General features: G+C 41.0%; 1 protein-coding gene across 3 annotated transcripts in view; it reads left to right on the top strand.

Annotated features, from left to right (window-relative positions):
- The window catches only part of Atp8a1 (ATPase, aminophospholipid transporter (APLT), class I, type 8A, member 1), a 215,387-nt gene that overhangs the window by 134,854 nt on the left and 56,363 nt on the right, over positions 1–24,170 (top strand). For all 3 annotated transcript variants that reach the window (XM_013009074.1, XM_013009073.1, XM_013009075.1), the window contains one exon: positions 10,909–11,081. In XM_013009074.1, coding sequence (XP_012864528.1) covers positions 10,909–11,081 — 173 coding nt within the window. The remainder of the gene's footprint in view (positions 1–10,908; positions 11,082–24,170) is intronic.

Below are 24,170 nucleotides of genomic sequence, written 5' to 3'. Positions count from 1 at the left end.
GAGCCACAGCGCCACTTCTGGCTTTTTTCTTTTTGCATATGTGGTGCTGAGGAATCGAACCCAGGGCCTCAGGCATGCAAGGCAAGCGCTCTACCGCTGAGCCACCTTCCCAGCCCAAAATCAGTACAACTTCTTTTGTGATAGAATGAGTCAACCTCAAGAAATGGCATTGTAGGAAACACTAAGTAGCCACTGAACAGCATTTCTATATCAAACTTAACAACGTATTTTCACTAACTCACCCTTTTCCTTTTCTGATTATCACCAAGGCTGCAGAGCAGCTGAAAGAATGATACTCTGCTAGAAAGGGGCGCCTCTGGGCATCCGACAGTCTCAGAATTTATGAATACAACTGTGCATGGATTTTATTGAATGTACACATGAAATAATGGAAAACTGAGCACATTTGGCCTCTGTACTGAGAAAACCTGGCCAATAATACTTTTTTCAGTACACTTGCATTAATTAGTTCAAATCATTAAGAACATTTATCCCAGGAACAATTTTCTCAAAGGCACCGTTGATTTGGTAATTTGCTTATTTTCTCAAAACCAGTTGTGTATTGTGAGCAACCTCTTCCTGACTGAGTGAGACCTGACCTACGAGAGACTGGATGTCTGCCGACCCAGTTCCTCCAAGAATGCTGCCTTCCTTTCACACTTGAATCACACCCACCACTGGAGAATATTTAATACCAAATTCCAAATAAGTGTTTAGGAGGCTTTCAGTGGCGGTTTAAAATAATTACCATGAGGGCTTTGGTTTTTAAAAAAAAAAAACAACCACCTTTTATCCACAAAACTATTTAAATTATATAATGATATCCTCTACCTCATTCTTCCTTCCTTTCCCTGGATTTGGGAGTCTGCAGCAAAGCAAGTCTAATGCTGAAAGACAGACTGGACACAGATTTTACAGGTCTCTGTCTTCCTCTCTGTTGTACTCTAAGTGAGACTAGATGCTTCATAGGAATTATTTGCCTGATGGAACCTATCATAATTCCAAATCCCCAGTCCTTGCTCAGGGGCCAAGAGCAATTTGCCCAGTGCTACAACTTCCTCTTCTTACCTGCTTCATTTTGTGACCTGTGACCTTTTCCACATAGCCTGGCCTTTCTGGCAGATTGGACTACTTCCTCAATTATAGCACCCCACCTCTCCCCTAATTCTGGAAAACCCATATCTATGTCCCAACAAAGTATAGATTTATTCCTTTGTCTCGTTTGCTCTCCCATCATCTTTAGCATTATATATTGGCTAAATGCATTTGTTTGGCTATTTTCCACTAATCTGTTTTGAAGGGCCTCTCTGACCATGTGTTTTTTAATGACTTCACCTTCTGTCTGCCCGTACCCATTTTGGAAAAAAATTATATTGGTTTGGCTCTCTCTCCATATGTTTTTAAATCATTATGTTCTAGTTTCGTATAAGGAATTTAGGAGTACCAAAGGTTTTTGATCAAAACCTGTGTGAGGGAGCTAGTAATCTTGGGTGAATACAGACTAAATGAACAAGCTATATGTAAATAAAGTTCCTCTCTACTCTTCAGTACATGTTCTTTTCCTGCTGCCCACAGTCGCTGGGAGAGCGGCTGATGTACGTATTGTGTAGGAGTATGTAGAAAGTCCACTGTTCCAATGAAGAAGTAACCCATTGTAGGAAACTAAGTAATAACTAATAGTTTGCCCAGGTTGTTATTGTGGGAGTCATAACTCACTCTTTAAGAATGTGCTAACACTGTCCACACCTGATATGGTCATAATGTATTAAGAATGCTCTTGGAATGCTCTGTTAATTCATAGCATAAATGTGTGAAAACTTAGAGGGTGCAAAACTAGAGAAAGAATGGGACATCATTTCGTTATAAATGTCATGTATCAAATGATTATGAGGTGGAGCCATATGCCACCAAAACAGCTAGTAAAGTATGTGTAAGCTTCTTTTATATGTCCTCTTATCCGACATTTTAAATTCACTGTAGGTTCTTAAAAGCAAATCCATATCAAACTGAAGTCCCTCCCACCTACAGATAAAATATATTTCTCTGCTTTAAGAACAATCAGTGCAAGAGGATTACCTTGATGGGGAGCTAACAAAAATAGTGGCAAAACAAACTCTATATGTTTTCTTTATTATCAAATATGTTAAACCATTATTATGATCATAAATGACCATATTGATATGGCCATCTATGAAAAAACTAAACAGTTAGTAAAAAACAAAAAACAAAACTTTTCACATGAGTCTTAACACATGCGACAACAATTAATGTCCTATCACCATGTACCAAGAGCTATGTTGCCATCTAAGAAGAGATAATGCTCTCATTCTTAGAACTGAAGGACAGATTGGCTTCTAGATATTGTTTTACTTACTAAAAATGGCTTGTAGAATTGAATATTAGTAGTCAAATTGTCATTAGGAGATATCATAAGAAAATATAAAGTGATCCCACTAATATGCCACCTGGATTTTTACTGATGTGCATTGCTTGCCAATACATAGTTTGTCTTCCTCTGTGCCGCTACCTCTGTTGGACTTACTACCAGAGGAGGGAAGAGAACTAGTCTTACTTGCACACCAATCATGTGCCAAGTACTAGGCAGAATCTTTTATTCTCAAGTAAAAGAGTCAGCACATTTCATCCCTATACTCTCTCTATGAAATAGTAGTCTTCTTACAAAGGAGAAAAATTGATTGAGAGGAGTCAGCCACCCTGCCTAAGGAAAGAGCAAGAAAACTTTTTGAGGTAGTAATGGAAAAGATATGAAAATGGAGGAGCAATTAGATTGGAATACATATGGCTGACAGAAAAGTTTATCAGTCAAGAAGTGAACTTTCTCAGAATCCTTTTTTCCATAAATATGACATGATCCTTTTGGACTCTGAGCCTGTGTGGGTACCTCATGTAATCGAAAACAGATTTAGTTTTTGGAGCCTCAAGTTAGGGACTGAACCTATTCCTTATTTCTTATTGAATTTTTTTTTCATTAAGGACTTTTTTGTACAAAATAACAATCCTTTTCAAAAAATGTTTGATTGCCTTATCTTTGCTGTGTTTTATACTCCCAATTGAAGTTGAGAAACACCTTGAGTTTTGAGGATCAAATTCTAGAACCAAGTTCCTTATGATGTAGTATCCCCATTGTGTTTGTCTTGCATGCCACCAGTTTCCTTGTTTGTTTGTTTGTAGCATCATTTTGTTTGTTTTGCTTGCCGCCAGTGGTCCCAGAAGCATGACATGAGCCTCCACAGGCCAGCCTCTATTTTCTTACATCTCCCTTGTATAGGTTCTGCATAGAGAACTCTCTCCATGCTGATTGGAAATCTTCACACATCCACCAACAAGGTCAAAAAAGTCCTTTCCTAGTGGCTCAGCCTTCAGACAGTTGTCCTGTTTTAGCAGAGTCCCCACCTTGGTTCAACAACATTCTCACAGGAGGTTGTAACACTAGGTTGCATTTTTGCCTTCTAAGGAAAGAAACCTGTGTTACTGATACCATAATAAGAAGCATAGTCCTCATAAACTTCAGGCCCTCCTGACAAAGATGAAAATTGTACATTTTCCAAAAACAATCCATCATTAGCCCCCATTCTCTTCTCGTCTACCTTATTCATAAAGAAAAAGAACAAATCCAAGAGCAACAAAATTGTTTTTAGTTCAATCCATCTGTTGTAACAAAAATACCATAGACTGGGTGGCTTCAACCACAGACATTTCTTGAGTTCTGGAGGCTGGAGGTCCCCACATCAAGGTGGCAAGTGTTTTGAAATATCTTGAGTGCCTGCTTCCTGGCTTATTGAGTGCCTTGTGTGTGTTTATATGGCTGAAGGGAAGGGGCCCTTCTAGTATCTGTTTATAAGGCATTAATCCCCTTCATGAAATCTGCATCCTATGGGTGGTTTACCTCATCTTAGGGGGGTTGGTTTTTGACATATGAATTGGGGTGGGGGTAGGAGAGCACACACATTTCATCCCATGACAGACTATGTTGCTAAATACTTTCTCTGAGAGTCAAAGTGCTATTCAAAATTTCAATATACGAGTTTTTACTATCTGAGAATAGAACCCTCCTCATAATTGCATCGTTTGATGTGCACATGTTAATAGATGCCTAGGGATACGAATAAAAGCTAAGTTCTTACTTTTATTGGGACCCAAACTCCAAAATAATGCCTTGATAAATAAGAATGGATACACTTTATTGCTTTCAATATTTTTTATTTGAGGTTTGCCTGGCTGATTGACACCCTCTGGGCCAGTGATGAGTGTTCACGTATTATTTCCTGTCACAGCAAGTGAGTAACTGCAGTCCCAGGGCAAGGTGTATACCCAGTCCCCTCATCTTGTCTAGTAGACTATTTACCTCCCATCTCCACCTCATGGCTACTCTGTGAACCCTCCACCAGCTACTGTTCTTTGCCTTTCCTTAGGGATCTTTCCACATTCTCAACTGGGGTGTTCCTTGGATTTATTCCTAAGTAACACTGTCTTTTCCTGTAACCTCCCCCCGCAAAGGAATTTTTTTCAAAAACATTGAAAGCAGAAAGGCTAGACACTGCAGAGGGTCGTTTGTATGCAGGTGTCCTCTGTGGCATTACATTCTGGGCCATCACAAACATAGTTCTTAGGTGGTCTGACATGGTCTGCAGATCTAGCCTCGAGGTTCTTCAGGCTGTTCCAAGGGAAGTCTTGCCAGAATGAAAATGACAAGTTTCGTACTGTGATACTTTCCAAACAAATCAGGGCTTCCGGTTTATTTCACGACAAAACGGTATCCGATTTCGTTGTCCAGGATGTCCTCTGTAATTTTTATCCAGTGCTTCCTTGTTGCAGGTCATGTAAAAGTATTGAAAAGGATTGCCCCAACTGCCAGTCTTGGATTTCTTAAGCTATTCTTAAATTTCTTAAGATTGCCATTGTATTGCTTGTTCTTATTTTATCGGAGAGTGTTTTGTGAACATGTTACCTATCTGTTTTGCTAAATTCAAGTGAGACTTCAGGAAAGCCCCTTGTCAGTGATTGCTGTGAGGAATTCCGACCAGCATAATTGTCCATCTGTCTGTCTGTCTCGTTCTCTCTCTGTGTGTCTCTCACTCTTTCAGCTCTTCCCTCTCTCTTTCTCTCTCTTTCCCTACCACACCACTCCTCCTCTCCCTTCTCTCTTCTCCTGTCCCCCTTTTATTTTTCAGAAATGTTTCTTCTGAACCTGGTAAATATTTTTTGTTTTCTTTTTGTCAACTGGTGCACAAGCTGGCTCAATCATTGTGTGTCCAGCATTAGCTGTTCATTCTGTTAGGTTCACTAGGCAATTTCTCTTATGTAAAGTAGAAGTGGATGTTGGAACATATTTACCTCTTTGTTCCCCATTTCCTTTATAACAAGAGGAAGCTGACTTTTTCTCTATTACAGTTCAGAGTATTCAAGATTATACAACATTTTTACAGGAAGAGAACAGTCTCTTCAGAGTGGTCCCATGAGAAAAAAACATTTAATTCCCCACAAGGTGTTATCTGATCATTAATAATTACTTATTCTTTCAGGACATTTCATTCTTTATTCTGATTCAGTAACAAAATATAAACAGGGATATAGCTAGAGATACAAATAGATAAGCTGCTGGGGCTGGGAAGGTGGCTCAGTGGTAGAGTGCACTGGGTTCGATTCCTCAGCACCACATAGCAAAAAGAAAAAAGCCAGAAGTGGTGCTGTAGCTCAACTGGTAGAGTGCTAGCCTTGAGCTGAAGAGCTGAGGGACAGCGCCCAAGCCCAGAGTTCAGGCCCCACGACCGGACCCCCAAAAAATAAATAGATAAGCTTCATATATCATGCTGTGTTGTACAAGGAGAAACCAACAACAAAAAAAAAAAGTGGAGAATCCAAAAAATGAAAATATTTTTAATCCAGGTGTTGGTGGCTCACACCTGTATCCCATCTACTCCAGAGCCTGAGATCTGGAAGATCAACATTCAAAGCAGGCCTGGGAAGAATGAAATTCTGTCTTCAGAAGTAACCTGTAAAAACACAAAAACAAAAAACAGGGCTAGAGATGTATCTCAAGTGGTCAAATACCAATTCAGCACCAATTCGTTTGCTGTAGGCTTAAAGAGGGCACAGAACAGCACCCATTGGGAGAGTGAAGATTCAGAGAGAAAAGAGAAGACAGGCAAGCAAAGTTCAAAACTGAGGAGATTAAGGGAAGGGAGGCTTTAAGGGCAAGAAAGAAAAGTTGAGACAACTTTCTGGTATGAATGTATAAATGCTCTTAGTAAGGCTAGTAGATGTTTGCTGAGTGAAGAGGACAATTTTGTTTCATGAGGAAAGGTGAAAAAAAGGTCTGGAGTAGCCTCCAGGAACAACAAAACCTCCCAGGCCTGGGTGAACATCTAGCCCAGCAGGTCTAAGAACTAAGAGTGCTGGAATCAGCTGCCCTCCTGGAGAGACGGCCTGTTTCCTTTTGCGAGGACCTAGAACCAGGGAATGATGTTGGTTGTGGCTCACAGGTTGTAACTGGTAACACTGAGGCAGAAGGCACAGCAGGAGAGGCAAAGGGCCTCTGGTGAGCGCTGGACTGTGCTGGGTGCTGGACTGTGCTGAGTGCTGGACTGTGCTGGGTGCTGGAGTCCTGGGAGAGGTGCTGGCTGAGATTGGGCCTCACAAATCCTGCTTTTCCAGTGGCTCCCTCCTCTATCTGGCTGGTCATCATAACCTTGATCTTTCTTCTGCTCCCTGCTCCCTCATGCTCTCCAACTGCCCCAGCGTTGAGGTGTGTCTCATGCCCCTGTTTTACTCAGTACACAAATAAAAAGCAGAGGCAAAAGAGCTTAGATTGTGCGGAGCAACGCCATCTTTGATCCTCTTCCTCATTTAGCTGCTCACTTATACATGTTCGCGTTCACAAGTCAGTAAGTTTAAATGTTTAAACATTTCCCCCTTCGGTAGCTGAAGAGAAAACAAAGCAGCTTCTAATACGGTAATAAGTTTTTATCTGTGGCTACAGGAGATAGGCTCCAACACCATCCAGCCAGAAAGTACAGCTCTAGGCTTAGAAGGAAAAGCAAGTAACTTTCATAAATAAAAGAATTTTAAATATTCCCAGCAGTAAATAAGGATTACAAAAAAACCCAAAAACTTGTAACTTGCACTACACAGCCAACAACAGAGCTCCTTCTAACAGAAGACTATTGAACTAAAACAAGAACATGTTCGCAGCTTTTCAGGGGGTGTGAGCTTGCACCCTAGGTGGGTGACAAGCATTCACTGTGGAAAGATTTTCACTCACCTCCCCAGAATGTTACTTCTTACATCTCCTGACACCTCTCGATTGGCTGAAGATCTGTGATAGTCACCAAGGAAACCCAGGAGTACTGATGCCACAAATAAGAGTTTTTGTCAGCTTTTAAGGTGTTGGAGAATGCCTGAGAAGGGAGGGGGAGGGGCGCTGCTCCCACAGCTTGGTTAATGATGACCTTCCACAGTGCTGGGGTTAACTTCATTCTGTCTTGTAGCTGATGGCAGAAATCTTCCTGGGAGTCCTTCTCAGTTTCCCTTTCAGGTTTTCGGCCCTGTAATCACTTGAACAATAGCTTTTAAAATAAAAATCAGAGGTGTAGTCTCATGTGCAGTTAGTCTGTCTATATGATAGTTTGGGGTTGTTTCCTAGGAGATTAGAACGAGGAGAGAAGACTATTCATATCTCTCTCTCTCTCATTCTGTCTTTTTCTTCTTTCCCTCTCCCTCCCTTTAACCTTCCCTTTCTTCCTTCCTCCCTCTCTTTCTGTCTGTGTGTCTATCTGTGTCTGTGTATGTGTCTCTCTCTGTCTCTGTGTCTCTCTATCTCTCTGTCTCTGTCTCTGTCTCTCTCTCTCTCCCTCTCTCTCTCTCTCTCTCTCCCTCTCAGTGAAAATAAAGGGGAAATGGAAGGCTGCCAAGAAAATGAAATCAGAACTTATCGAGGCTTTCATTCAATAACTGTTTCCTGAGCATGTGTAATTGCAGGCATTCACTTGCTTCCTGGGAACAGGTTATTGGTGGTCTCTCCCCTCAAGGAGCTGAGGGTTTGCTGGCACAGGCTGAGTTGCACCAGGCTGCGTGAAGCACACATGGGAGCCGGGTGGGTAGGCTTACTCTGGAGGAAGGGCTTTCAGTGGTGAGGGTTGTGAAGGAGGCAGTGGTGAGAGGTAGTCAGGTTTCCATTGCGGGGAAACTTCAGAAGATGTGGTAAGAAATCTGGACTTCATACCATATCAGCTCTGGGGATCCCAGGAAAGATTGTAGAGCAAGGAGAGATGTGATGTATGTTTTAAAAAGAGAACTCTGTTTGACAGTGGAGAGGAGAGGAGAGGAGAGACAGATAATGGGGCCTCAGGGAAAATAGAAGGAATAGGAATAGCATGAGCATCTGCCTAGAACTTTCTGTACCTGATGCTGCTGAAGTTCAGTTCATTTTTCTGCCTTGAGAGGACAACAGGCTTGAGAAGATGAGTTGGCACAGAGGTTTAACTCCGGGATGGGTTTTGCCACTTAGGAGGCAGCTTGTTGATCCTCTGCAGGATGTCAAAGTCAAACCTATGCTCATGGTGTCAACTTCAAAACTGCATGTCTGCATATGGCTCTAGACCCAATGTAGCATGCAAAATACGGTTTTGTTTTGATCAGTTCATTGACTTATTTTTCCATCTAACCTATTTGAATTTGCTTTTAAGACATTCCAAGGTTAACGCACTGTAGATGGCCACTAATAAGTTGTATTGGCAGAATTTGGCTTTTTTTCCCCCACCTTCTTTTATTCATTCCTCTTGCAAAGACCTGCAGCCACAAAGAGAAGGCTTAGAAATGAAACAGCTGGTTGTCCCCCTGAAGTAAAGTGTAAATGGAAAATCTTGCAAAGAAATTTGGTCCTTTGTGTCCCTGTGGGTAAATAGAATGGGAAACAATTGAGTGAAATGCCAGTACTGGATATCTGGCAATCTTACAGCACAACATAGTCTGATTCTAGACCTTATAGATGAACTACATATGTACACAAGTACAGGAACACCTTTAAAATTTTCCCACATTAGCTGGTAGCTCACAATTATAATCCTATCTACTCAGAAGACTGACATCTGAGAATCCTGGTTTGAAACCAGCCAGAGAAGACAAATCTGAGAGATTCCTATCTCCAGTTAACCAGGAAAAAGCCAAAAATAGAGTAGTTCAAGGCCCAGTAGAAGCACAGCACCAAAAACAAAAAACCAACAACTCCCACAATTTTATTTAGTAGTACTAGGGGATTTTTTGTTTTGTTTTTTTTTTTGTTTGTTTGAGGAGGGGTAAGATATGTCTGCCAGTCCTTGGGCTTGAACTCAGCCTGAGCACTGTCTCTGAGCTTTTTTTTGCTCAAAGCCACCACTCTACCACTTGAGCCACAACACTACTTCTGGCTTTTACTGTGTATGTAGCACTGAGGAATCAAACCCAGGGCTTCGTGCATACTAGGCAAGCACTCTACCACTAAGCCACATTCCCAAGCTAGTAGTAGGGTCTGAACTGAGCACTTTGTACCCATCCGACAGGTACTCTACTTCCTTAGCCATACCCCTAACCCTTTTTTTCTGGTTATTTTTGAGATTGGCTCTCTTTTTTTTTTTTTAACCTTGGCCTACCTAGACTGTGATTCTCCGATTTGTGCTTCTCACTATAGCTAAAATAACTGGTACATGCCACCACACCTAGCTTTCTTTGATAGAGATGAGGTCTTATAAGCCTACTTTCCCCAGGATGACCTTGCACTGTGATCCTTCCAATCTCAGCCTCCTGAGTAGCTAGGATTGCAGGCATAAGCCACGTCCCCATCCTTCACATATGAATTTAATAACATGTACCTTCTTGAGCAATGACTAGACACATTCTTAAATTGGAACAATAATTATATCAGTCTTGAATAGAATTAAATTTGTTCTCTGTGTATTATATTTTTATCATTGCTATATTTTATTGTATAAACATATACTTGTATTAAATAACTTCAACAAACAATAATCAACAAAAACCTAGGAGCGGGACTTGTTCTTCATGGTGCAGAGCCAGTGTTGTGTTCCCTCAGAATGTTGGGGCTCTGTGGAACGGGAATAGGAAGTAGGTAAAAGAAGAAAATGTTGTATTTGGGGAGGAAAAGTCAACATTTTGAAACTTCTTCCCTTTGAAAAGCCGGATCACAGTTCTTGCCAGAGACAGATACATCTCTCTCTCCAAGCTCTCCTTGACACTAAAGGTTTTCACTATGCCCAGGAAGTGAACTATGGAAAGGCATCTTTTATTTGTTCAATAAAGATGATCAAGCCACATGTCACCATTCCCAACTGAAATATAGCATCATGAAATCATGATTACAGTTATAAAAGTCAATTTATGAAGTGGCAGGAGACTACAAACCTTGCATTTCCTCCTTCCTCTAGGTTCCTGGGAATTAAATTTCAATAGCGTTGAGTAAGTACTTTAGAAAGAATATCCATAAATTATTTCAATTACGTTCCCCAATTTTTGCCTTTGTTCATGGTAAAGCGATTTGAATAGTCCATAAATTAGAACAGTGGAATTTTTTAACAAGATAATTTACTTGAAATCACTTTTACAGTGTGGTGATTGTGTGGTTAGAATAATAAGCAAAGACTGCCAGGTCAGCGAGGGGAGGGGAGAGTGTGCCAGCTCTGCTGCACACACACGTGTGACTTCATGGAGTTCTCTGAGAACGTCTACCAGCGTCCCCTCGATAAGGCTGTTGTGCAAACCCAAATGAATGAAGGTTTGTGAACACAACTTGGAAGCTACAAAGCACCAAAAACAACTGTGTAGTTAACAAACATCCTGCAGGCATTTTAGTAGAGAAAATGGAGTAAAAGTGGATGTCTTCGTTTGCCATTTCAGGGAACGAGGGAAACTCTGAGCCGGCACTGTACAACCCTTGGGGATGCTCTTCGGAAAGAGAATGACTTTGCTCTCATCATTGATGGAAAGACGCTCAAGTATGCCTTAACCTTTGGAGTCCAGCAGTATTTCCTGGATTTAGCTCTCTCATGCAAAGCTGTCATTTGCTGCAGGTAAGTTCCCCTTAACTTTGTCAGAGTTCTCTTTTTTAATACGTTTTTTATTGTAAAAATCCTATACAGTGGGGTTACAGTTACATGAGCAAGGTAATGAGTACGTTTCCTATCGAGCATTGTTGCCTCCTCCTTTGTTTTTCCCCTACCATCCCTTCCCTCCCCACCTCTCCAACTCCTTCCTCCCTCCCTCCCAAAAGTTGTAAAGTTCGTTTTTCAACAGTGTCTTGTGCATCTCATTGTTACAATGGGTTGACCTGTATCCCTATTTAAGCATTTTGTTTTTTCCCTTCCCCTCCCCAGATTAGAAAAGTGTATATACAATATGCAGGGCACCGACATCAAATGCAGTGAAAACAAAGGTTATATTGTGAGGGAGGAACATATAAAGAAACAAAAAAAAATCACATGGTACATTATAAATCATTAGGAACGATAGCAAGAAAGAAAAAAAACCACTTGTGTCCCTGTCTTGAGGTTCATTTCGCCTAACATCGTCTTATCTGTTCATATGTACGTAGCTTTTGACCTTTTCTGCTTCTCCCAGACATATACTAGTTATTGCAAATAAGGGAAACCATGGGACCTATGTTTCCAAGTCTTTCCCTAAGCAACTTGATCCTAAAATGCTCTGCTACTTGAGTCACACTTCCAGCCATTTTTGCTTTAGTTACCTTTTTAATAGGTCTCACTTCTTTGCCCATAGGGGCCTAGACCTTGATCCTCCTTGTTTATCCTTCTCATGGAGATGGGATGGCGGGCCCATGCTTCTTTTATTGGTTAAGATGGTGTCTCAAGAACTTTTTTGCCTATGGTAGTCTTAAAACCTCTGATCGGAAGTTCTTAAGTTTTAAAAATTCTACTATACTATCTAGAACTCTAAATGTTAAAGAACTTAATTCTTTCAGTCAAGAACCAACGTTCACTACCTGAGATGGAATTTGTCAGCAGAGTTTTTAAGTCCACACACGTATTTAGTAAGTACTGTTCATAATTTGAATTCATAAGTTTCTGGACAATTATTGATAGCCAGGCATTAGTGATTCATGACTTAATCCTAGCTACTCAGGAGGCTGAGATCTGGGGATCACTGTTTGGAGGTAGCCCAGGTAGGAAAGTCCATGAGATTCTTACTTCCATTTAATCACCAAAATGATAGAAGTGGAGTTGTGGCTCAAGTGGTAGAGCAGTAGCCTTGAGTAAAAAAAAAAAAGCCCAGAAACAGGGCTTAGGAACTGATTTCAAGCCCTAGGACTGGAAAGAAAGTGGTATTGGTAGCCAGACATAGTGATACAAGCCTATAATCCCAGCTACTTGGGAGACTGAGGCAGGGGACCACAACATGGCTAGTCTGCGCAATTTAGGGAGACTCCGTTTTACAATAAACACATTTTTACAATCATAAAATTGTAGCTCAGCCTGCAGAAGCTTCTGGATTCGGTCTCCAGTACCCCCCTTCCAAAAAGAAAAAGATTATGTACATTTCCATCTTGGTTGGTTTCTGAAAGATTCTGTTTTTTAGACTGAAATCTTTAACCTGATTCTAGTATTAATTTGGAATGGATGGCATATTAAGAGGTATAAATGGAGTCATTCCCTAAATAGCTGGACATTTTTCTGAGGGATATTTATTGATTATACAGTCTCTCATATGATATTGCTTAAAAAATCTGTTTTGAGTGATCAAGGCCTAAACCATAAAATTGCCAAAATTGAACTGCTTAGCTGCAGTCCTGCCTGAGTTTCTGGACTTGGCATCTTCCCCACCACTGTCAAAAGTGTTAAAATATTGTCTTTTAAAATGTGAAGTATATGTAGGAAGTCTCCTCCCTCGTGATCCCCATGAAATCCAAGGACTTTCCTCTTTGTCATCAACTTACTGAATTGTCCCAGCTGGGCACAGGAGACGGCGGGTAACAGACACTTTCCCACGTGGATTTCTCTTCCCTGGAAGTCAAAATGTTAGCAAGCCTTCTGAAAACCAGCTCTGAATCTGTCCCTGAGCCTCTTTGTGATCAAGACTAGTGTTCTACCACTTGAGCCACAGCACCACTTCTGGCTTTTTCTGAGTAGTTTATCAGAGATAAGAGTCTCACCGACTTTCTTGCCTGGGCTGGCTTTGAACCGTGAGCCTCAGGTCTCAACCTCCTGAGTAGTCAGGATTACAGGCCTGAGCCTGGCTTAACCCCTTTTTAATGTAAGTTTATTTCTTTAAATATTCTGTAGATGATATTGTCTCTGAACACCCAGATATAGTCCCTGAAAGATAATTTAAACCATAGTCATTAAATCTGCATAAGTATCACTTTGACTTACAAATCTTCCATACTCTGACTGTTGTCTTTTAGCAAGGTACCAGTGGCTTATATCTGTAATCCTAGCCATGTGAGAGACTAAGAAGTTTGTAACTCAAGGTTAGCTTAGACAGAATACTTGGAGAGACCCTCCCTCAATAGCTATGGCTATATTATCACAACCTACATGAGAGACTGAAATTGAGAGGATCATGATTCTAGGCTAGTACAGTACAGAAAAGTACCTGATACTCTCTCTCTCAGTAGAGGGAAGCTGGACTTGGTGATATATGCCTGGGAATCCAGGGACATTGAGTAGGTGGGTTTCTCACCAATTACTTTAAGGATAGGTTTTCACTTCCCATGGTAAATGGAAACCTATCCTTAAAATAGTCGGTGAGAAACAGGGATGGAGCAATGGCTCAGGAGTATCAAACCACCCTGTGACCCCAAGTTCAAACCCCAATATTGATAAATAAATAGTTACCTATTATTCCCAAGAATCCAATTATGTTAATCATATATTAACAATATATGATCTTGACCAATATCTACAGATCTACAGATGTTTAATGTTAGCCAACAATCAGCCAGGCTTTTTGCTTAATCATGAAGAAAGAATTGGAAGTTTTCTTGGCTCCCTGTGACTTGAGTGTCCTCGTGTGCTTTCTAAAATCCACTTGTGCAGTGACTTTCCTTGTTCCCTGGCGAATGTTTTGACAGAGCTTTACTGACGTTCAGCTCTGACACTCTTCCAGCAGGATAATTTTGTGCCAGATCTAACCACCCAGTCACTTTCACTAATGGGTTCACAAAGATCAACAGAAAACTGCCCCAAAGCAGCCGAGTGGTAGGAATGTTGGCTGCTATTTAGAAACAACCCAGACCAGAAGACAGCGCAGTATAGATAAAGCAGGCGGTTCACTGGCTAGACCTTCTGTGGCCAAGCACAGGCCACTTAGGAAAACGAGGAAGACTTGCTGCCTCCCCTAGCCTCCATATCCCATTCTGTTTTCAGCAGAATCCCATTGGTTTAAAAGATGTGGGGGGCCAGTTTTGATACTCGAGTCACTGCAGCTGAGCCTCATTCTTAGAGCATTGCTTAACTTAGTACCTCCCACCATTCTTCAGAAACTTGAACCACAAAATTAAACAATAGCAGAGGGAGAGGAAAACTAGAAAGCAGAATCAAGGGAGAAGAAATAGGTTCTGTGCTTGTGAAATTCTGTCCCTGAGATACCTGTCTTGGATGCTGAGTCACATGGGCCTTGGGCTTGGGGCCCCAGTGGGGGGAAGAAGCGGGCTCTATCATGTTATGTGCAGCTCAGCTCCGAGAAACTGAGCTTCTAAGGTTGTATGGAGCCCTTCCTTCCTCCCATGTTCCCGTCAGTTCTGTTTTATGCATGTCTGAGGACCTTGAACTTTTGTATGCAGAGTTTAGGGGTTTGTCTGTTTTGTTTTTAAGTAAAATCTCTTTTCCTCAATTTTTTTTCTTCTAATTAACTTCATTCACTTTTTTTATCCCATGAGGGCTGTAGTTCAGCTTCTGGCTCAGTTTTGAGAATTGTTTCTAAGCCCACAGTGAGCTCAGTGCCACTGCTGGGGTTGTCTGTGCACCTCCTTGGCCTGGTGCCCCAGCATTTAAACTACTGGCACAAGACCGTCTTTTTGTCATGTGGCATACTGACCTCCAAGTGTAACTGGCATGCTAATGCTCCCATCACAGATAAGATTTGGGGTGGGGGGGGCAAACCTGTCTATCATCATTCATGGTGATTAAATCCAAGCGTCGCTCCTCATTTCTCAGATGATTACAGCCTTCCGGTTTCAGGAAATTCTTTATTCTACTTCATTATAAGATAGATGCTCCAGATAAATACTGAATATTATTTCCAAGTACAATATAGTACTGTTTCTCAAGTCCATTTATGTTCCTACTGGCATTCTGGAATTTTCCCTCAAGTTTAAACTCCTTTCTAATCTACTGCTTGTCAGACTACGTGCACATGAAGATAACTCAGGGTCAGACCCTCCTCCACAGGCTTCTGTTTAGCTGTAGCCAGAGTGGAAGCAAGGGGACATTATCCCTTTGTGGATAATGAGGCTTTTCGTATTCTGTCCATCTTTAGGATTACATCAGCCACTTTTTTCCCTGACTTTATCAGCATCCAGGGCAAAAGTCAGTTCTGTGTGTGTGTGTGCGTGTGCACACGCATGCATGTGCGCACACATGCATATGCACGCATTTGTCTAATTGCCATACTTATAAAGATGAGCCTTTTCCCTCAAGAGTCTCTCACTGAATAGAAAGAAGCAGTTGTTTTCTGTCAGTAGTCATTATGTCTCACTCACCACTGTTCTCTGAAGGGAATATTCAGAGACAGAACTAATCCTCTCACCCCAAAATTATCCAGGGCTTTTGAGTCCTGGTTTTGGTTTACAGAGCATAGGTTGTATGTTATACCTCGAATATTTTTTTGAAGGATGAAAACTCCAAAGGAGACTATAGTCTGTTTTTATCAGCCTATTAAATTCTGTGTGTTCACAGATATTATACAACTTTTTTTTTTGTTTTGGGGGCTTTTTTGGGGGTCCAGTCGTGGGGCCTGAACTCTGGGCCTGGGTGCTGCCCTCAGCAATTCAGCTCAAGGCTAGTGCTCTACCTCTTGAGCCACAGTGCCACTTCCGGCTTTTTTTTTTCTGCTTATGTGGTACTGAGGAATCGAACCCAGGGCCTCATGCATGCAAGGCAAGCACTCTACCACTGAGCCACCTTCCCAGCCCACAACTTTTTGTTTCTTTGTTTTTTTATTTATTTATTGTTACTATATGGGTAATGTACAGAGGGGTTGCAATTACATAAGTTAGATGAAGAGTACATTTCTTTTTGCTCTCTCTCCATTTTTCCCCCCTGTCCCTACCCAATACAGTGTTTAGTGAATATCACTGCTGTATTTGTTCACCCCTTGTCCCACTATTTCTGTGTCCCCCTTTTATTCTTCCAAAGACAGATAAATAGGAAGGAAAAGACAAAAAAGGAAAAGAAAGCAAGAATAGCAACAAAAGGGGAAAAACTTTTTATTTCCTGGAGTTCATTTTAATAAATATTATTTTATATGATCATATACACATAGCCATTGTGCCTTTGTGATCCTCTCCTAAGAATATCCTCCTTTGATCTTCATGTTTGAATGCCTAGAAACCTGTATAATTTATCATGTTCCAGTGTATTTTTTTCCTTTTTACTATCCCATGTGTTTACTTGTAGATTTTTAGGCACATTTTATTTACAACAAATGAATAAACCATGCAAGCTATGTTTCTTTGGGTCTGGCTTACTTCATTTAATATAATTTTTACAAGTCTTTGAGTTTCCTTATAAATGGTACAATATCATGCATTATAATGGATGAGTAGAATTCCATTGTGTATATATATCACATTTTCTGGATCCATTCATCCACTGAGAGTCATCTGGGTTGATTCCATATCAATGCTGCAATGAACATGGTTGTGCTGGTAGCTTTAGTTTGGCCCTGTTTGTGTTCACCCAGCACCAAAATAAATTCAAAATGGATCTAAGGCCTCAATATAAGGACAGATACCATGAAAAATATTATGGAAGGCGTAGAAGAAACACTAGCTAAGCACAGGTCGAAACTTCCAAGTAAAGCTCCAGAATCACAACAAATCAAAGAAAGACTGAATAAATGGGACTGCATCAAATGGAAGAGTTTCTGCTTGGCAAAGGACATAGCTAACAAGGTAAATAGAAAGCCCACAGAATCAGAGAAAATTTTTATCAGCTATGCATCAAGGGCTTTATATCTAAGATATACATAGAACTCAAAAAAATTAACCCCCCCCAAAACAAACCCTCAGAGAAAGAACAACTGAATAAATGGGCTAAAGACTTAAAGAGAGACATTTCAGAAGAAGTTGTAAGGATGGCCAATAGACTCATGAAGAAATGTTCAACAACTCTGGCCATATATACAAATCGAAACAACATTGAGATTCAAGAAAACTAGCAATAACAGATGCTGGTGGGGATGTAGCCCCTCAGCTACTACACTGTTGGTGGGAATATAAACTTGTTCTAAAAATAAATAAATAAACTTGTTCTACCACTCTGGCAAGCAGTATGGAGGTTCCTCAAAAAACTAAACATAGACTTTCTTTTGTTTTTACTGTCCTAGGTATTTGCCTGAATAACCAGTGTAATTTAATAGGACACTCACCTATATTAAAGGTAGTTTCTGGTTATAAACACACACTTTCCTCTTTTTCCCCTGCTCAACTTTGCTGATTATTATTTGGTGTGATCACAGATACGATGTGTCTGTGTGTACGTGTACATGTACATGTGCATGTGCATGTGTGTACCTGCCCCATTGTGGCTTGAACTCAGAACCAAGACATTTTTCCTTAGCTTTTTCACTCAAGGCTGCCACTCTACTACTTGAGCCATACCTCTACTTGTCTTTTTGCTGCTTAGTTCAAGATAATAGTCTCACAGACTTTTCAGACCTGGCAACCAGATCTTTGGATCTTAGCCTTCTCCATAGCTAAGATTATAAGCTTGACCCACTGGTGCCCAGCATGATCACAGATAGTTTTGAAGAATAAATGAAATTTCTATACCACCTCCTCCAGAGAAATGCATAGGCACACAGTCACCATTTAGGGGTTTCAGATATCCTAAAAGGCCTTAGAGAGAGTTCAAGGAAGCAACTTGCTCTTAGACTCCAGGAGATTTATGGATAAAGATAAAATCAAGAGCTATTCTGAAGTTGCAGATAAATAATTCCTGATCTCAATACTTCATCACCCAAGGCCCTTCATTTTTTTTGCATAATTGTTGTGATGACATTTTTAGGTAGGGATTCAGAAAGTACATGATCTAGGTCTACCTCTCTGGCACTTGGTATATCTAATAGAATCTTTCTGGCATTGGTTTCATGGCCCATAAAATGACAAGATTAGTGTATGGCAGTGACAGAACAGCCCCACAGAAAGTAGAAAAACCACACAAGCTCATCACGCTTGCAGATTTCGGATGAACTCTCTGTTGTCCACTCTGTGCTAGGACCTCCCTGCCTCTGGGGACACAGCTGCTCTGCCTCTTGCACTCTTTCAGAAGAGTGGGAACGTTACAGTGAAGTTCTGCTGTGTGTGAAGTAGTGTGTGGTTTCTGAGGTCCTCATCAGTTCACATAACCCAGCCTTTCAAAGAATTTTACATTTTTTCCTGCAGTTGTCAGTTTAGTTTAAACATATTTTGAAACTTATGTTCCGTGACAGTTGGTTGAAAATTGGCTTAGAGCCTCCAGCTTTTAGACTGTCTAGTAATCACCGTTCTCCTCCATAATTTATGTACTCATGTCTTCTGAAAAGCAGAAGTTAAATTGAAGTAAGCATTTTTCCCCCTACTTGCGACATCTCTAATCAAAGTTTAACCCCCTTGTAGGCCATTTTCCTCATAGGGGATTTGAAGAAAGAAATACTTGACTTCAGTAAGTACTGGAGCTTGGGAGTGACATTCCAGGCGAAACCTTTCACCTTGCTCTACTAAGGGGTTCCCAGCAGAGGTCTGTAGGGACACTTGGAATGATTTCTGTCACAGCGCCAATACACTCTATACAGGTCAAGCTAGATCTCCTTCTTGAATCTTTGGGGCATGGCTTTAGTTTGAAGGATTTCACTAAGTAAATGCTGCACTTAAAAGGTAGCCATTAAGCACAAGTGAAGCTAATAAATGCTCAGCAGACATTCTTCTACAGAAAAGAACTCTATGAATACCATTGGGTGCCAAGCAGATGTTTGGCTTTGAAAGGACAAACTGTTAATGAATGTCAACCCTAGATATTCTTCCAAGAAAATCTGAATCCGTGTTGGAAATGTTTCTTTCATACAAGTATGCTTAAAAGAGGATACACTGAATAAATTTTAAAGCTTTGTGCAATGCCCATGTTCACGTTCACATAATAGTATCTACTCAGTCCTGCCTGCTTATCTCATTTCCTGTTCCAACTCTACCACAGAATGTTAAAGGAACTACATGCAAGTATTACGCCTCGTAGCCTGTCCCGATGTGCTCCACCAGAGAATATTGGGCAGTTAAATATCTAACATATAACCTGAGAAATCTTCCAGGTGTGGGGATTCATGCCTGTATTCCCAGTTGTTGAGGAGGTAGAGAGGATTGTAGTTCAAAGACAGCCTGAACCAAACTTCACAACACTATCTCACTCAATAAGTATAACAAATGTTCTCAGCTTCTTCAGAGGCTGTAAGTAGAAGAATCTCAGCCTGAGGTGGGCCTCATACAAAATACAGTTCTGTGCAGGTGATTTGCACCTGTAATCCAGGAAGCTGAGCTCTGAGGATCATGGTTCTAAGACAGCCCAGGTAGACAGAACTGAGAGACTCTTATCTCCAATTAGCCAGAATTAAGTCAGAAGTGCAAGTATGGTTCAAGTGGTAGATTGTCAGCCACACCTGACCCTGAGTTCAAGTCCTAGTACCAGCACCAAAAAAAAAAAAGACCCTGCCAGAAAATAAATCAAAAAAGACCTGAGAATCTAGCTTTAGAGGTAGAGCACCTGCTTGAACAAGTACAAAGACACCAGAGTTCAAACCCCAGTACCACCAAATTATAATGATGATGATGATGAGAACAATAATAATAATGAAGTAAAATATACGAGAAATTAGTGTACCACAAAAATTCCACTGCCATTCAACACTGCATAGATTTAGTTGTGACTCTTCCTAAAACATCATCACCAGTGCAGACACACATTCACACACCCCTCAATCAGAACAGCAGATTATGCCCTTCTGGTGAGATAGTCTTACGCTGGAAGATAAGTGAAGCATACATGCATGCACACGTCACCCCAACATCACCATTCTCCCCGCAGCCCCCTCATGCTTCCGGTACTTATTAGCCTTTCAAAGTAACTGGTCGTTTGGGTCCCATCACATCCTTCTTGAATCATACCTTATTCAATCTATTCCTTTTCTGTGCAGTTGTACTAACTTTGAATATGCATTGATATCACCCACCCCTACATCCAAATTCTTGGTAATGCTTATCAGCAATTTTAAATGCAAAGCTCTGCAGCTTTCCACTAAAAGCTTGCCTAACGCCTTGCATAAATCAATAAGCCACCTCTCTGGTATGCTCTGTGGTCAAATATAAATCTGCCTGGTGGATTGCTTCCTGTGTTCCCTCAGTGGTGACTTGCTAAGGACATAGTACATAGAACCTATAACATTGCTCTGCCCTGTCAGTTGGTTGATGCTTCCATGTAGAACAGGGAAGCAAACTACATTTGACCCAGCTGCTTCTCCATTAACTCAAAATAGTTTCCCATGATTACCTTCAGTTTTGTAAATGTGTCTGGGCCATCCCCATTTAGCATAAGTTCAAGGAATGCTGAGTTTTGAGCCATGCTAGGGTTCTAAAAGTCAAACCAGCTGATCTTCCTTCCAGTAGCTGTGGCATGCAGAGCAGAGAAAGTCAAGAAAGCATTCTAGGGGAAAGCAGAAGATGTGTTACCAAGGTGACAGTCAGGGAGTCAAGAAATGGGTTTATAGTGGCTTTCAGTCAAGGCTTATGAGAAGGAGGTGGTTACAGGTAACAGCCTCCAAAAAGGAGAGGTATTTGGTGGAGTAAGCATGCGTAGACAGATAATATAGAAAGCTAGGCAGAAAGCAAGGCACTGGTGGCTCACATACCATGCCAGTATCCCACATGTCGTTGCTGATGTGTGTGCATGAACTGTAGCAATTGATAGACAGACATCAGATATATATATAAAGTTGATGGCAATGTGTCTGTAATCCTAGCTACTCAGGAGGCTGAGATCTGAGGATCATGGTTCAAAGCCAGCCCAGGCAGGAAAATCTGTGAGTCCCTTTTCTCCAATTAACTGCCAGAAAACCAGAAGTGGAGATGTGGTTCAAAGTGATAGAGCACTCTCCTTGAGCACAAAAGCTCAGGGACAGCTCCCAGGCCATAAGTTCAAGCCCCACAACCAACCACAAACAAACATAAAAAAGCTGAATAGCAAATAGTACAAGGCTTAATAACTGCTATGTCAGGACTATTCTAGACTATTCTTGTGGCAAGAAAGCAGCTCTAGAGAAAGCAAAAACAGAAAGACAGAAAAGAAAAAGGAAGGAAGGTAGGAAGAAAGGAGATAGATAGATAGATAGATAGATAGATAGATAGATAGATAGATAGATAGATAGATAGAGTCCCTGAGTTTAGCCCTTGGACCTTAATCTTCCCACCTGGTATGAATGTATATAGAAGGGGTTGTTTCAGATAGAATTTTCCTAAACTGCCCTAATTTCTAAAACTATTCTTCATCCCAACTTTGGAAATTGAGTCATTTGCCCATTTTTCCCCACCTAACAAATTTCCCCCTGGACTTACAATAATGGGTATGTCTAGAAGTCATTTGTCCAAATAGGGGTCAATAGATATTAGCATCTTACAGCAAAAAAGAAGATGAGAACCTTGGGAAAAATCTGCTCCTGCTGTCGTTCAGTCAGTGCTTGCTGCTGCTGTCCTTTGGGGGAGTGCCAGCAGCATGTTAGAGGTCAGGAGCCAGCCCGCCCATCTCGCCAGATGCACAGTTGCATATTCAGCACCTGCTCCTGCAGTGATCATACTAGAGCCTTGAACTCAAGCCAGGGCTTCCTTGATCTTTATATTTTGCTATTGCCTCTCTAGGCTAGATCACAACAAAGGGATAAGAGCAAGGATATTTGACTCTGTATGTGTGTATGTGGGGGGCTATATATGTATTTCATTTCTGTCAGAATGGCCCAGTAGCAGGCTGCACTCGTGTGAACTCCCAGATCCGTGATGAGGGTTGTTGTTACCTGTCCTTAACACCAACACTTGGCATTCCAGAAGTTCTAACTTCTCCAATCTGATGGCACCTTTTGGTTTGGTAATCATTTCTCTGATAGGGAATAGAAGTATTTACCACTATGAGCTTCTAATTTTGAAGTCCATTCTTTCACTTACTCAAGAAGTGACTCTTGAGCATCCACCTTGGGCCAGTTACTAAAATAGAGTGGTACGATAGGAGCAATAAGCCCTGCCTTCACTGGTAGTAATTGTCCACTAAAATAAACATATGCCATGCCAGTATCCTGCAGGTAGTTGCTGATGTGTGTGCATGAACTGTAGCAATTTATAGACATCAGACAGATGTATATAAAGTCGATGGTAATGTTGCTAGTAAGAAAATGTTGGGCTGGATGCCAGTGGCTTGTGGCTGTAATCCTAGCTACTCAGGTGGCTGAGATCTGAGGACCTTGGTTTGAAGCCAGCAGAGGCAGGAACACCCATGAGAATCTTATCTCAAGTTAACCAGCAAAAAGCCAGAAATGGATCTGTGGCTCAAGTCCTAAAACACTAGCCTTGAGTACAAAAGCTCAGGGATAGCATCCAGGCCCTGAGTTCAAGCCATAGGACTGAAGAAAAAAAAAGCAAGCAAGCAAGCAAGCAAGAAGGAGAGACAGAGATAAGGGAAGGGAAGGAAAGGGACGGGAAGGAAAGGGGGCAGGGAGGATTGAGTTCCCATGTTTTTCTGCTTATGTATAAGAATTCTTTGATCTAGATATTGGTATTGTGTTGATTTTTAACACAACAAATATCCTCCAGTCTGCCTCCCTTCTTAATTCTGCCTTAGCTATTCTTTCTGGAACAGAAATTGTTGACATAGCCAAACTCAAGTAAGTCCACCTATGGCCAGTGGGTTTTGGAGTTCTACTTAAGCAGATTTCCTCCTATATTATCTTCTGTTAACTTGCACAGCTTTATGTTTTCCACATAGGTCTTTGTTCCATATGGAGTTTATCACTGCATATGGTGTGAAGGAGGAGCATCTTGTGTGATTTGTTTCTACACAGTGAGCAGATTCTCCCATTACCACTTACTAAGCAATGCATTCTTTCCCTCTGTTTATAATGCCATGTGGTGCAGCATTCAGGCACTGGGGCCACAATTCCTAGAATCTAGGCTCAGTTTCCTAGGTGCTGAGTGACAAATTACTTAAATTTCTCTAGAGTTATTCTCTTTCTCTTCAAAACAGAGATAAAAATAGTTGCTCCCCTAGAGTTACAAGGAATAACTGAGTTCATACACAGCAACTATTATTAAAATTTTTGCTTTTTTTTCTTTTTTTATTGTGAAAATACTGTACAGAGGGGTTACAATTACATGGGCAAGATAATGAGTACATTTCTTATCAAGAATTGTAGCCTCCTCCTTTGTTTCCCCTTCCCATTCCTTCCCCCCCCCCCCCCCCCCCCCCCCCAATCTTCCCTCCCTCCCCCCCCCTCCGGACCAAAGTTGTAAAGTTCATTTTCAACATAACAACTTGTACATCTCACTGTTGCAATGAGTCCACCTGTATCCCTAGTTAAACAATTTGTTTTTCTCTTTCCCCTTCACAAATTATACTGACATCAAATACAGTGAAAGCAGGGGTTATACCAAGGGGGAGGGACATACAAAGCAACAAAGAAATAATCTTATAAATGTGTTAGAAACAATCTCATGAAAGAAAAAAAACATTTGAATACATAGCTTAGGATTCATTTCCCTAACATCAACTTATCTGACCTTTTCTGCTTGACTCAGATATATACTAGATATTGCAAATAAGGGAAACCATGGTACCTATGTTTCTTTGGGCCTGGCTTACTTCACTTAATATAGTTTTTTCTAAGTCTTTCCATTTCCTAACAAATGGGGCAATGTCATT

Source organism: Dipodomys ordii, unplaced genomic scaffold (assembly GCF_000151885.1).
Source record: "Dipodomys ordii isolate 6190 unplaced genomic scaffold, Dord_2.0 Scaffold8, whole genome shotgun sequence".
Classification (NCBI taxonomy): domain Eukaryota; kingdom Metazoa; phylum Chordata; class Mammalia; order Rodentia; family Heteromyidae; genus Dipodomys; species Dipodomys ordii.
This window is presented reverse-complemented; position numbering and strand designations above follow the sequence as displayed.